At 37.2% G+C, this 16450-nt stretch overlaps 1 protein-coding gene across 10 annotated transcripts in view; it reads right to left on the bottom strand.

The window, feature by feature from the left end:
* The window catches only part of DTNB (dystrobrevin beta), a 445692-nt gene that overhangs the window by 359628 nt on the left and 69614 nt on the right, over positions 1-16450 (bottom strand). For all 10 annotated transcript variants that reach the window (XM_077152324.1, XM_077152325.1, XM_077152323.1 and 7 more), the window contains exon 2: positions 8293-8360. In XM_077152324.1, the coding sequence (XP_077008439.1) occupies positions 8293-8360 (68 nt within the window). The remainder of the gene's footprint in view (positions 1-8292; positions 8361-16450) is intronic.

Consider the following 16450-nt stretch of genomic DNA (forward strand, 5'->3'; position numbering starts at 1 on the left):
ACTGGAGAAAGAACAGCAAACTAACCCCAAAGCAAGCAAAAGGAAAGAAATAACAAAGATTAGAGCTGAAATAAATGAAATTGAGAACACGAACACAATAGAGAAAATCAATAAGACCAGAAGCTGGTTCTATGAGAAAGTCAACAAGATTGATGGGCCCTTAGCAAGACTGACGAAAAGAAGAAGAGAGAGGATGCAAATAAATAGGATCAGAAAAGAAAGAGGAGACATAACCACTGAACTCACAGAAATAAAGGAGGTAATAACAGGATACTATGAACAACTTTATGCCAATAAATACAAAAATCTAGATGAAACGGACAAGTTCCTAGAAAGGCATGAACAACCAACTTTGACTCAAGAAGAAATAGATGACCTCAACAAACCAATCACAAGTAAAGAAATTGAATCAGTCATTCAAAGGCTTCCCAAAAAGAAAAGTCCAGGACCAAACGGCTTCACATGTGAATTCTACCAAACATTCCAGAAAGAATTAGTACCAACTCTCCTCAAACTCTTCCAAAAAATCGAAGTGGAGGGAAAGCTACCTAATTCATTCTATGAAGTCAACATCACCCTCATACCAAAACCAGACAAAGATATTACAAAAAAAGAAAACTACAGACCAATCTCTCTAATGAATATAGATGCAAAAATCCTCAACAAAATTCTAGCAAATCGAATCCAGCAACACATTAAAAGAATTATACATCATGACCAAGTAGGATTCATCCCAGGTATGCAAGGATGGTTCAACATAAGAAAATCAATTAATGTAATATACCATATCAACAAATCAAAGCAGAAAAATCACATGATCATCTCAATTGATGAAGAGAAGGCATTTGACAAGATTCAATATCCTTTCCTGTTGAAAACACTTCAAAAGATAGGAATACAAGGGAACTTCCTTAAAATGACAGAGGGAATATATGAAAAACCCACAGCTAATATCATCCTCAATGGGGAAAAATTGAAAACTTTCCCCCTAAGATCAGGAACAAGACAAGGATGTCCACTATCACCACTGTTATTCAACATTGTGTTGGAGGTTCTAGCCAGAGCAATTAGACAAGAAAAAGAAATACAAGGCATCAAAATTGGAAAGGAAGAAGTAAAACTATCAGTGTTTGCAGACGACATGATACTATACATCGAAAACCCGGAAAAATCCACAACAAAACTACTAGAGCTAATAAATGAGTACAGCAAAGTATCAGGTTACAAGATCAACATTTAAAAATCTGCAGTGTTTCTATACACTAGCAATGAACAAGTGGAGGGGGAAATCAAGAAACGAATTCCATTTACAATTGCAACTAAAAGAATAAAATACCTAGGAATAAATTTAACTAAAGAGACAAAAGACCTATACAAAGAAAACTACAAAAAACAGTTCAAAGAAATCACAGAAGACCTAAATAGATGGAAGGGCATACCGTGTTCATGGATTGGAAGACTAAATATAGTTAAGATGTCAATTCTACCTAAATTAATTTACAGATTCAATGCAATATCAATCAAAACCCCAACAACTTATTTTTCAGAAATAGAAAAACCAATAAGCAAATTTATCTGGAAGGGCAGGGTGCCCCGAATTGCTAAAAGTATCTTGAGGAAAAAAAACGAAGCTGGAGGTCTCACGCTGCCGGACTTTAAGGCATATTATGAAGCCACAGTGGTCAAAACAGCATGGTATTGGCATAAAGATAGATATATCGACCAATGGAATCGAATAGAGTGCTCAGATATAGACCCTCTCATCTATGGACATTTGATCTTTGATAGGGCCGTCAAACCAACTCACCTGGGACAGAACAGTCTCTTCAATAAATGGTGCCTAGAGAACTGGATATCCATATGCAAAAGAATGAAAGAGGACCTGTATCTCACACCCTATACAAAAGTTAACTCAAAATGGATCAAAGATCTAAACATTAGGTCTAAGACCATAAAACAGAGGAAAAGTTAGGGAGATATCTTATGAATCTTACAATTTGAGGTGGTTTTATGGACCTTAAACCTAAAGCAAGAGCACTGAAGAAAAAGAAATAAATGGGAGCTCCTCAAAATTAAACACTTTTGTGCATCAAAGAACTTCATCAAGAAAGTAGAAAGACAGCCTACACAATGGGAAACAATATTTGGAAACGACATATCAGATAAAGGTCTAGTATCCAGAATTTATAAAGAGATTGTTCAACTCAACAACAAAAAGACAGCCAACCCAATTACAAAATGGGAAAAAGACTTGAACAGACACTTCTCAGAACAGGAAATACAAATGGCCAAAAGGCACATGAAGAGACGCTCAATGTCCCTGGCCATTAGAGAAATGCAAATCAAAACCACAATGAGATATCATCTCACACCCACCAGAATGGCCATTATCAACAAAACAGAAAATGACAAGTGCTGGAGAGGAAGCGGAGAAAGAGGCACACTTATCCACTGTTGGTGGGAATGTCAAATGGTGCAACCACTGTGGAAGGCAGTTTGGCGGTTCCTCAAAAAGCTGAATATAGAATTGCCATACGACCCAGCAATACCATTGCTGGGAATCTACTCAAAGGACTTAAGGGCAAAGACACAAACAGACATCTGCACACCAATGTTTATAGCAGCGTTATTTACAATTGCAAAGAGATGGAAACAGCCAAAATGTCCATCAACAGACGAGTGGCTAAACAAACTGTGGTATATACATACGATGGAATATTATGCAGCTTTAAGACAGAATAAACTTATGAAGCATGTAATAACATGGATGGACCTAGAGAACATCATGCTGAGTGAGACTAGCCAAAAGCTAAAGGACAAATACTGTATGGTCCCACTGATGTGAACCGACATTCGAGAATAAACTTGGAATATGTCATTGGTAACAGAGACCAGCTGGAGTTAGAAATAGGGTAAGATAATGGGTAATTGGACCTGAAGGGATACAGACTGTGCAACAGGACCGGATACAAAAACTCAGAAATGGACAGCACAATACTACCTAATTGTAATGTAATTATGTTAAAACACTGAATGAAGCTGTATCTGAGCTATAGTTTTTTATTTTTTTAATATATTTTTTGCATTTTTTATTTTTATTTTTTCTCTCTATTATCATTTTATTTCTTTTTCTGTTGTCTTGCTATTTCTTTTTCTAAACTGATGCAAATGTACTAAGAAATGATGATCATACATGTATGTGATGATATTAAGAATTACTGATTGCATATGTAGAATGTAATGATTTCTAAATGTTGTTAGTTAATTTTTTTTTAATTAATAAAAAAAAAATGCCAGTAATACTGTACTGTAATTCTTGGTATGTGACTTCACTTTTCACTTCTTACAGGTTCTAAAATGAAAAGGTATAAAAAGTTATTTGTAATAAATGTTTCACACCAATGTAAAGTGTTAATAGGGTGGTATTTGTGAATCCTGTATTTTATTCATTTTCTATAAACCCATAATTTCTTTAATAAAGGAAAGAAAAATAATTATAAAGCCATAGTTTGGGACATATAACATAAAAAGTTATATCTGTAACAAGTACAACAAAAAGGCAGGAGGAAAGAAAGATATAGGAACAGAGAATGGCAGAATGGATTGAAAAAGCAAGCCCTAACTATAATCTATTAACCAGAAACTCAACTTTAATTCAAAGACAAAATAGGGTGAAAGTGAAAGGATAGAAAAAAAAACTGAATGTAAATAGCAACCAAAAGAAAACTGGGGTAGCCATTCTAATATGAAAATAAAGTAGAATTTAGGTAAAAAAAAAAAACTATTATGAAGGACAAAGAAGGTAACTATGTACTGATAAAGGGACAATTAAACCTGAAGACACAGCAATTAAATAATATATGCAACTAATTGCAGAGCCCCTAAATATATGAAGCAAATACTGGCAGATTCAAAAAAATAAACTAATAGTTTTATATTAATTAATAATAGGAGACTTCAATATACTACTTTCAACAACGGACAGAACATCTAGACAAGATCAATAAGAAAATAGAAGGCCTGAATAACACTATAAAGCAACTAGGTCTAACAGATATATATATATATACAGAATACTTTATCTAACACCGGGATAATACATATTCTTCTCTACTGTACGTGGGTCATTCATTAGGATGAACTATATGTTGGGTGAAAAACTGAGTCTCAATAAATTTAAAAATATTGAAAACAAATGAAGGATCTTCTCTGACCACAAGGGAATAAAGCTATTACAATGGAACAACAGATACATATATAGAATACTATATACAACAGCAAGATAATACACATTCTTCTCTACTGCACCTGGGTCATTCACTAGACTAAACCATATGTTAGGTGAAAAACTAAGTCTCAATAAATTTAAAAATATTGAAAGCAAACAATGGATCTTCTCCGATCACAATAGAATAAGGCTGTAAGTCTATAATGGATTGAAAACTGAACATTCACAAATATAGGCATACCCACAGATATTGCAGGATCAGTTCCTGATACTTCAATAAGCGAATGTCACAATAAAATAACTCTCATGAATTTTTTGGTTCCAAGTGAATATAAAAGTTATGTTTACACTATATTTAGTCTATTGAGTGTGCAACAGCATTATGCATAAAAAAAAATTGAGGTACCTGTGCTGGTTTGAAAGGGTTTATGTACCCTAGAAAAGCTATGTTTTAATCTTAATCCCATTTAGTAAAGACAGCCGTTTCTTCTAATTCCTATTCAGTACTGTATGTTGGAAACTTTAATTAGTTTATTTCCATGGAGATGTGACTCAATCCAGTATGGGTATTATTAAGCTTGATTAGGTGGAGATGTATCTCTACCCATTCCAGGTGGGTCTTGATTACTTTACTGGAATCCTTTAAAAGGATTAAAAAGAGGAAGCATTTTGGAGATAGTTTCAGAACAACACAGCCACGAGAAGCAGAGTCCACCAGCCAGCAACCTTTGGAGATGAAAAAGGAAAACATCTCCTAGGGAGCTCCATGAAACAAGAAGTTGGAAGAGAAAACTAGCAGACTTCTGCCCTGTGCCCTTCCAGCTGAGATTTAAACCCTGAATGTCACTGGCCTTCTTGAATCAAGGTATCTTTTCCTGGATGCCTCAGATTGGACATTTCTATAGGCTTGCTTTAACTGGGATATTTTCATGGCCTTAGAACTATAAACTAGCAACTTATTAAATTCCCCATTTTAAAAGTCGTTCCATGTCTGGTATATTGCATTCTGGCAGCTAGCAAACTAGAACAGTACCTTAGTTCAAAAATATTTTAAAAATATTAACAAACACCCTAATGAAGTTTGCCACATCAATTGACTCTTCCTTTCACAAAAGATTTCTCCTTAGCATGTGATGCTTTTTGACAGCATTTTACCCACAGTAGAATCTCTTTCAAAACTGGAGGCAATCCTCTCAAATCCTACTGCTGCTTTATCAACTAAATTTATATAATATTGTAAATGCTTTGTTGTCATTTCAACAATGTTCACAGAAGCTTTATCAGGAGTGGATTCCATCTCAAGAAACTGGCTTATCTATAAGAAGCTATCCCTTATCCATTCAGTTTTATCATGAGATTGCAGCAATTCAGCCACCTCTTCAGGCTCCACTTTTAATTCTAGCTCGCTTGCTCTTTCTATCATATCTACAGCTACTTCCTCCTCTGAAGTCACCAACCCCTCAAAGTTATCCATGAGTGTTGGAATCAACTTCTTCCTAACTCCTGTTGATGCTGGTATTTGGGGCTCCTCCCATGAATCACAAATGTTCTTAATGGATCTAGAATGGTCAATCCTTTTCAAAAGGTTTTCCATTTACCTTGCTCAGATCTATCAGAGGAAGCACTATCTATGGCAGGTATAGCCTTATGAAATGTATGTCTTCAGTAATAAGTCTTGAAAGTCTAAATGATTCCTTGATCAATGGGCTGCAGAATTGATGTGGTGTTTGCAGGAATAAAAACAACATTAATCTCATTCTGTGTTACCATCAGAGCTCTTGGGTGACTGGGGGCACAGGAGGTCTTAAAATTGGGCTTAAAATATTCAGTAAACCATTTTATAAACAGATATGCTGCCATACAGGCCTTGCTGTTCCATTTATAGAGCACAGGCAGAAAAGATTTAGCATCATACTTAAGGGCCCTAGGATTTTCAGAATGGTAAATGAGCACTGGCTCCAACCTAAAGTCACCAGCTGTATTATCCCCTAATAAGAAAGCTAACTCCTTTAAAGCTCTGAAGCCAGGGAATGACTGCTCCTCACTAGCTATGAAAGTCCTAGATGGCATCTTCTTCCAGGAAAAGGCTGTTTTGTCTACACTGAAACTCTGTTGTTTAGTGTGGCCACCTTCATCAATTATCTTTACTAAATCTTCTGGATAACTTGCTGCAGCTTCTATGTTACTGCTTGCTTCCTTATTTTGTACTTTTATGTTATGGAGATGTCTTCTTTCCTTAAACCTCATGAACCAAACTCTGCTAGCTTCAAACTTTTCTTTTGTAGCTTCCTCACATCTCTCAGCCTTCATAGAATTGAACAGAGTTAAGGTCTTGCTCTGGATTAGGCTTTGGTTTAAGGGAGTGCTGTGGTTGGTTTATCTTCTATTCAGACCACTACAACATTCTCTATACAAGCAATAAGGCTGTTTTACTTTCTTATCATTTGCGTGTTTACTGAAGTAGCAATTTTACTTTCCTTCAAGCGCTTTTCCGTTGCATTCACAACTTGGCTAATTGGCACAAGAGGCTTAGTTTTTGGCTTATTTCACCTTTCAACAGGCCTCCCTCACTAAACTTAATCATTTGTAGCTTTTGATTTAAAGTGAGAAGCATGCGACTCTGCCTTTTTACTTGAACACCTGGAGGCTATTGTAGAGGTATTAACTGGCCTAATTTCAATATTGTTGTGTCTCAGGGAATGTGGAGGCAGAGGAGAGAGAGAGCGAGAGAGACGGGGAACAGCTGGTCGGTAGAGGAGTCAGAACACACATTTAATGATTGATGCTATAAGGAAATAAATGTCCCCTCTTTCCCAGGAAATAACTTCCTCACAGTCCTGGGCACTGTAGTGTATACAGTAGAATCTCTTGTACCAAGCAACCACAGCACTAGGTAGGAGAACGATGTGAGCCCTCTTCTACCAAGAAGTGAAAGGCAACTTCTTGTTTGGCAAGCCTATGACAAGGCTTGGTTCAGTACCTCAAGCCTCCACAAGACAGACTAGGCCAGACATCCATGCTTCCAGAGTGTACATGAGGGTTACTCTACTCCCTCCAGAACCAGGACCAGGAACCCGCATGGGAACATGGGGCCGGTTCCAGGCTGAGGAGGTGAGGGGCCGGGGGCGGGGGGCAGCCAGGGCACCACAAGATCCTATCACTTTTTTTTTTTCCCTTCATGGGCAGGCACTGGGAATCGAACCCCGGTCTCTGGCATGGCAGGCAAGAATTCTGACACTGAGCCACCGTCGCACTGCCCCCTATCACTTTTAAGTAAACATTTTCCTTGATTTGGTGCTCCACCTGTTAATTGCAATCTTTTCACTGTCTTCTGGAGTTCTGAGAAAGATGTTTCTACCAGTTCTTTCCAAAGCTTTTCCTTCTACCATCTTATCTGGAGTGGGGCCAAGTTATCCAGCCCACTTCTCTTAGCTATCATTTCTCTTTTTGTAAGTTTGATGTAAGAATAATTTTTAACAGATTTTACATTGCATAGGAAATTGGGTGGTGCGACAGTGGCTCAGTGGCAGAATTCTCACCTGCCATGCCAGAGACCTGGGTTCGATTCCTGGGGTCTGGTTCATGTGAAAAAAGAAAAGAAAATTGCGTAGAAAATTAATATACCAAAGTACACATTCATTCTTTTCAGTTTATCCTACAGTTCTAAATGTTCTCCTAATACTTAGTCCTCTCTACTTTAGAATCTGTACCTAGTGTTCAGAAATTTGCATAATGTAGTAATTATTACCACCTATAAGCTCATGGTACCAAGGGAGTTACAGAGAGATTCAACTAGTCTCGTATGTCTTAAAATCACAGATAGTCAAAGCAATATTCCTGCTTTTTTTTTGTTCTCCCTTATTATTTATAATGTTACTTAGGAAAGCAATTCAAGTCAAACAATTAAAATAGATACTCTGGCTTGGGTTCCTCCAACTCCATGATTCCTCCCTTTTAAAGCTTATAACGTTAAACTTCTGATTAAATATGTAACTTAATCAGGAAAAAAGAAAACAACATTCCAGCAAATACAAACAAGGAATCCAGAAGCACTCAAGACTCACGCATTTCTATGAACAGCTGCCTCTTCTCTGCCATGGTTTTCCGCTTGTTCCCACTTTCCTCAATCATCCTAGAGACAGAAAAATACAATAAATTGTGTAATTTGACAATTCAACCAAGTACTTTCCATTCTATTGGAAAAGGTACAGGAAATCAATTGCATATTTACACAAATTTAGATGGTACCAGTAAAAAATAAAGTGGCAACTTGATACAGAAAAAGATAAACCATCATCCTTTTATATGTTAGCTTCTGAAATAGTAAAATGTCAGTACTTAAATGAGCTAGTACCCTTGCTTCCTGTGCTGAAAATATGGGGCTTTGTCTTATTTCTAGCTCTGATTATTTTCTCTGTATAGTTCTGGATTAGTGAGACACAGTTTCCTATATCACTACTTTTTTACACACTACTAAATACAATTTAGAAAATAAACATAATGAAAAGCTACAATAAAGAACATAAGAATAGTTAGCTTATATATGAACTAGGTAAATAAAATATCCTAATTTTATATTTAAACAATATTAAACAAAAAGATATTCATTCCCAAACTCACAGAGCTCCTAAATGTAACTTTTCTATCACAGGGTAACAGGAGTAGTTTACAAAGACAGTTATGCCAGTCATTTTATTAAACTCTTTATGTATTTAATCCTCACAGCTATCCTACTGCTGGTATTATTTTCATTATTATCCCATTTTATAAATCAGGAAACAGACACCTAGAAAAGGTAATTAATTTGTTCAAGAGTACACAACTTAGAAGTAGTAGAGTGGATTCTAGCACTTTCATTAAAATTCTTACAGAGTTGTTACATGTAGATACAAGGCTATAATTCTCCATGAAAAGCTAGAAAACATATAGTCCATTAAATGGACCCTGTTAACACAAAATTCAAATGAATTTCGGCTGAAGATCACCTTACTCTACAAAGAAAAAAATACTAGACAAATAGCAATAAGCCAAATAATTTCCCTAAGTAGGTTAAACTGTTGCAAATCATTCTCTAATAAGTTAGAAACACAAACTAAATATTAACTACATGAACTACATATTTATTAAAGCAAATTGCCTGGCAAAGTTCAGTCATTTGAAAGTTAAAATTTTGAATATAATCCTTAACTTTCTGCAGTTAATATTTTGATAACTGACTAGCCCTTTTGTAAGTTATTGAAAATAAGGCTTCAATACATATGATGATTATTTACCAATATACCCCAAAAAAGATATATCATGTCCCCTTCATAGCACTTTTTCTCAAAGTAGAATCCAAGAGTGCCTGGAGTTTCCTAAATTCCTCATGACAATTAAAAAATTTTTTTTTCATTTCCAGCTTAATCTTGAAAAAAATTTAATATAAACATTCTAGGTCCTCTAGATGACCACGATATTATGAGTACATAATTTCAGGGCCCACATCTGCATGCGTTACTACATGAGTCACTAGTGGCAAGAGATCACCTAAAGGAGAGGTCAGCTAACTGTAGAAAGTGGGCCAGGTTTGATGTGACACTATTTTTGTAAATAAAGTTTTACTGGAACAGCACATTAATTTACACATAATCTATGGCTACGTTCATGCTACAACGGAGAGTTGAGTAGTTGCTACAGAGATCACTTGGACCTCAAAGCCTAAAAACATCTATTATCTGGCTCTTTAAGAAAAAGTCTGCCAACCTAAACTAAAGCAGCATAATTAATACAGTATTATTACGCATATCTGGCTGCAATTAGGGTAAAACATCCTTACTGTGTCAAAATGACAACAATCTTTCCACATTAGCTTGTGCTGTAGTTCCATTACTAGAAGTCCATTCTTGGGCACGGACTTTAATCACTCTAAGATTCATTCCTAGTTGCTAAAACGGCATAAAAATTATACATACTTCACATAATCACTCATTTAACAAATACTGAGTACCTCGTGTGCCAGGCATAGCTAGAAATATTGGGAATATAGCACTGAATAAAAGATATAAAGTCCCCACCTTGATATAGCTGACATTCCTGTGGGAGGATTAAATGAAGTAATTCATTTAGGTAGTACCTGGACTATAAGGTAAGCACAGGACAAATAGTAGCTGCTATTCTTCTTCTTCTAATTATTATTATTATTATTATTACCATACAGGCAGTTGGAAAATCTTGGGGGGAGAATCTGCATTTGATCATAAATGAGGCAATGACAGACATTATTTGATTTACTGTATGTACATATATTTTAAAGTTCTTGGACTTTCTGAACCTAATAAAGCACAAAGTAGACTTTTATGAACGCTCTAAATTGATGAAATGATGATAATCTCAAAGTCAGGAAGACAATTCTTTCAAACATAAATCAAACAACACATAAAAACCACATCAGAGCAATCTGACATACCAAACAAAATGGTCATCACACTGATAAACCTATAATGTACAAACAGACTTTTTAAGAAATCTGTTTTACAAATTATTATTATTATTATTATTATTATTATTATTATTATTTATTGTTATTATTGTTAAAACTACCTAGTTTTAAAAAAACATATAGTGGAGTTGTATTATATCCATATTTAAATAATACAAATTCAACTACATACGTTTAGTAACAAATTTAACCACATAGGTTGAATAGAAGACAAAGAAAAAGAGAGGGGGAGAGAGAGAGAGGGAATTATTTAAACAAAATGGATGACCATGATCACCTGCCCTAGAAGAGAATGAGGAAAGAAGTGAATCTGCTGCTCCCTGTTTATTCTTAGTTCACCCTGGACTCTGACATAGTAAGCACTCCCACACTGATGTAAGGATATATCCTTCCTTCCTTCCAAGTTATTTGACATACGAAGAACTATGAAAGTCTCAACTATTGTGAGAAAAAAAAAACAATCAAAATATGCCAATGACAAGATGATACGGATGTTGAAATAATCTGACAAAAACTTTAAAGCAGATATTACAAAAATGCTTGAAGAAGCAATTTGCAACACTTTTAAAACAAAAATTAAAATATTAAGTGGGAAAAAAAAAAGTTGGAAAGAAGAACCAAATGGAAATTTTACAAGTAAAATAGGCTGAAATATATAGTAACTGGGGTTAAACCTCACTGGATGGATACACTAGAATGGAAATGAGAAAGGAAAGAATTGGTATACTTGAAGACAGATCAACAGAAATTATCCAGTGTGAACAAAAGTAGAAAAAAAGATTTTTAAAATATTAATCAGAATCTCAGAAAGAGAAAAGAACGTGTATGAAGACATAATGGCTGAAAACTTCCCAAGTTTGGCAAAAGACCCACACTGACAAATTCAAGAAACTGAAGAAACTCTAAATAAGTTACAGCCAAATAAATCTATGGCCAGTTACATCATAATCAAATCGCTGATAACTAAGGACAAAGAAAAACTCTTAAAATAAGACAAAGGGAAAAAAGCACATTACGTATAGCACAGAGATCAGCTTGGATCCAAGCTCCATGGCTTGGTGTTGAGCTCTCCAAGTTTATTGAGGTATCTCAGAACTGGATTTGGTCTAAAGGAGGCCTCAGATAAGACATCACTCTTTTGGAAGGGAAAGCAAGCAAGTGCTGGGTATATAGAAGATCCAATTTAGATGGGTTCTTCCTGGTTTAAGGAGCCCAATAACTCTCCACCATCCAGAATGCCTGTTAATTATATGTTTAAGAATTATGTACCAGGATCATGTGATTTCTTAGAAAACTGGGTGTCTTCTATTAAAGATAGCTTGGCGCTAAAGTGGCCACAATGAGGAAGTTTTAGTTAAGACAGGGTTAAACTAACTTGAGGGTTAAATAAGGTAGTTACTACTAAAGGTTAAATAACTTTTAGACAGGTTATTCACTTGAGAGGCACCCAAGTAAAGAGAGGATCCCAAACACTCCCAAAGCAACGGAATGCATTTTTTTGAACTGGTGTGCTGAGGCATCAAAAAGAATTAGTGATTCCAAAATAGCCTCAATAGAAGACACCTTAAGCCAGTGAAAAACCTAAGTAACAAGAAGGCAAGACAACTGATGAGGACTGTAGAAAAACAGTCTTGACTCCAACTGTGCCTTTAGCCCCTTCTCTTGTTCCACCTTTGCCTAAATACTCTGAATTAACTAAGCCTCTTTCTCACTTGCCCTTTTACCTAGAAGATGAAAAACAAAAGGAACCTAGACAGATAAGACAGCTGTCCTTTAAGGTCAGATCTCCACAGACCCAGGTGTTCCAACCACAGCACCTGTAACCCATGATCAAAAACAGAAATCAAAAGCATAATTGAAGAATTTCCTAAACCCAGGGAATATCCACAAAAAATTTCAGAAGAATTTAGAATACTAATTGGGGCATATAATCCTGGGCTCCCTGATTTATACCAGTTCAAAAAAATGCTCTTGGGATCAGGAGAAGCTCATAAATGGAGGACTGAAGCAAGAGGGGAAGATCCCAAAAGGGATCTTAAAGAGCTAATTAGGCAGACCTCAAAGGATGGATTTAAAAGAGCTCACAGAATAGCCAATGATCTCTTAGAAATTATGTCTAAAGTTTTTCCTCAGAAGACAGATCAAGGCCTGAAAACAAAAGAAAGATAAATGAGTCCTGGAATAGAAGGCACTTCATTCACCTCATCTGTTAATGGGTTCTGTCCTGAACTAAGTAGTATGGTCTAAAAACACACATTAACTTGGTAATTTGCCCCCATGACTGAATTGGTAAACTCAGCAGAACAGTTTGAAAGACCCCTGGAAGAAGAAAAAACTCAAAAGGCAAATAAATTGATGTCTCTGCAGTTGCAGCAAACCGCAGGAACCAAAACTAGCCCATTTTATCAGAGAGCCTAATCAGAGAATCAGAGAGTCAAATCAGAAAAAATCCAGTACCTAGAAATATCTACCGGCATTGCAAACAGCTTGGACACTTATCAAATATCAATTCAGGAAACTGAGAGAGGATATAAAGAAGCAAAGGAATGAACAAAAAGAAGAAATCAAAAGTCTGAAAAAACAAATCACAGAACTTATGGGAATGAAAGGCACAGGAGAAGAGATGAAAAAAACAATGGAAACCTAAAATGTCAGATTTCAAGAGGCAGAAGATAGGATAAGTGAACTGGATGGAGGACAAGACATCTGAACTTTGACAAGCAAAAACATATACAGGAAATAGAATGGAAAAATATGAGCAGGGACTCAGGGAACTGAATGACAACATGAAGTGCACAAATATACGTACTGTGGGTATTCCAGAAGGAGAAGAGAAGGGAAATGGAGGAGAAAAACTAATGGAGGAAATTATCACTGAATATTTACCAACTCTTATGAAAGACTTAAAATTACAGATCCAAAAAATGCATTGTATCCCAAAGAGAACTGATCCAAATAGATGTACTCCAAGACACTTACTAATCAGAATGTCAGATGTCAAAGAGAAAGAGAGAATGTTGAAAGCAGCAAGAGAAAAGCAATCCATCACATAGAAGGGAAACCGAATAAAATCATGTATAGATTTCTCAGCAGAAACTATGGAGGCAAGAAGACAGTGGGATGATATATTTCAACTACTAAAAGAGAAAAACTGCCAACCAAGAATTCTTTATCCAGCAAAATTATCCTTCAAAAATGAGGGAAAAATTAAAATATTTTCAGACAAAAATTCACTGAGAGAATTTGTGACCAAGAGACTGGCTCTGCAAGAAATACTAAAGGGAACACTAGAGACAAATATGAAAAGACAGGAGAGAGAGGTGTGGAGAAAAGTGCAGAAACGAAGCCTATCAGTAAAGGTAAAAAGAAGAAAAAATAGATATGACATATAAAATCCAAAAGGCAAAATGGTAGAAGAAAGTACTGCCCATACAGTAATAACACTAAATGTTAATGGATTAAACTCCCCAATCAAAAGACATCGACTAGCATAATGGATTAAAAAACAGAACCCATCTACATATACGCTGTCTACAGGAAGTGCATCTTAGACCCAAGGATAAACATAGGTTGAAACTGAAAGGTTGGGAAAAGATATATCATGCAAACAACAATCAGAAAAGAGCAGGAATAGCTATACTAAAATCCAAAAAATTAGACTTCACATATAAAACAGTTAAAAGAGACAATGAAGGACATTATGTATTAATAAAAGGAATAATTCAATAAGAAGACATAACAATCATAAATATTTATGTACCAGGCCAGAATGCCTCCAAATACATGAGGCAAACACTGAAAAGAGAAATAGACACAACATAATGGATTCCCCACTCTCATTAAAGGACAGAACATCCAGACAGGACCAATAAAAAAACAGAGAACCTGAATAATACAATAAATGAGCTAGACTTAACAGACATTTATAGAACATTACACCCCACAACAGTAGGATACACCTTTTTCTCAAGTGCTCATGGATCCTTCTCAAGGACAGACCATATGCTGGGTCACAAAGCAAGTCTCAATAAATTTAAAAAGACTGAAATCATACAAAACACTTTCTCAGATCATCAAGGAATGAAGCTGGAAATCAATAAAAGGCAGAGGGCCAGAAAATTCACAAATATATGGAGGCTGAGCAACACACTCTTAAACAACCAGTGGGTCAAGGAAGAAATTAGAAGAGAAATCAGTAAATATCTTGAAGCAAATGCAAATGAAAACACAACATATCAAAATTTATGGGATGCAGCAAAGGCAGTGCTAAGACGGAAATTTATTGCCCTAAATGCCTACATTAAAAAAGAAGAAAGAGGAAAAATCAAGGAATTAACAGTCCACTTGGAAGAACTGGAGAAAGAACAGCAAACTAACCCCAAAGCAAGCAAAAGGAAAGAAATAACGAAGATTAGAGCACAAATAAATGAAATTGAGAACATGAAAATAATCGAGAAAATCAACAAAACCAGAAGTTTGTACTATGAGAAAATCAGTAAGATTGATGGACCCTTAGCGAGGTTGACACTCACACTGACCTCACAGAAATAAAGGAGGTAATGAGAGGATACTATGAACAACTTTATGCTAATAAGCTTGACAATGTAGATGAAATGGACAACTTCCTAGAAGGGCATGAAAAACCAACACTGACTTGAGAGGAAACAGACGACCTCAACAAACCAATCACAAGTAAAGAAACTGAATCAGTCATTAAGAAGCTTCCCAAAAAGAAAAGTCCAGGACCAGATGGTTTCACATGTGAATTCTACCAAACATTCAAGAAAGTATTAGTAACAATCCTGCTCAAACTCTTCAAAAAAATTGCAGAGGAGGGAAAGCTACCTAATTCATTCTACGAACACAACACCCTCATTGCCAAAGCCAGACAAAGATATTACAAAAAAAGAAAACTAGAAGAATTAGACTGGGGAGGTGGGGCCAAGATGGCGGCTTAGTAAGGTACGCGTCTTAGTTCCTCCTCCAGAGCAACTACTAGGTGAACAGAAACAGTGCAGAACAGCTCCCGGGGCCACGGCACGGAATGGACACACAGCGTACCCCAGTCTGGACTGGTTAGACTGACTGCGAGACTCTGCTGCGGTGAGATCCCTGAGCAGCGTGCGGTCCCCTGGGCCGCGGCAGCTGGCAGCCGGAGCTCCTTCCTCCCTCCATCCCGGGCCGATTGAGAGTCTCGGAGAGGCAAGTTTCCCATGTCGCGGTGGCCGGCGCCGCTCTTTTGCGGGCGGCTTCCTGGACCGGCTACGAGTCTCGGATCAGAGGGCTACCCAACCCACGGTGGCCGGCAACCAGCGCCACTCCCCCGCAGGCAGCTTCCTGGTCCGGTGGCGAGTTCCCCAGGCCGCGGTGGACAGTAAGCGACGCCCGCCCCCGCGGGCGGCTTCCTGGTCCAGTGGCGAGTTCCCCAGGCCGCGGCGGCCGGCGACCAACGCCCCTCCCCTGCGGGCAGCTTCCTGGTCCGGTGGTGAGTTCCCTGGGCCGCAGCGGCCGGCGACCGGCACCCCTCCAGGGAGAGGAGGGAATTTCCGACAGTGGCAGGGACTGGGTCCAACCAAACACCAATAGGGGCATTAATATAGGGGCCATAGGGTCCCCTCAAGCCGCAGCGGCTGGCGCCCCCACCACGCACGGACCCCTGCACCAACTGAGAGAATTGGATCGGAAATCCCCAGGCCGAGGAGAACGGTGACCGGGGGGGATTCCTTCCAAACACGTGAGACAAA

Source organism: Tamandua tetradactyla, chromosome 3 (assembly GCF_023851605.1).
Source record: "Tamandua tetradactyla isolate mTamTet1 chromosome 3, mTamTet1.pri, whole genome shotgun sequence".
Taxonomy (NCBI): Eukaryota; Metazoa; Chordata; class Mammalia; order Pilosa; family Myrmecophagidae; genus Tamandua; species Tamandua tetradactyla.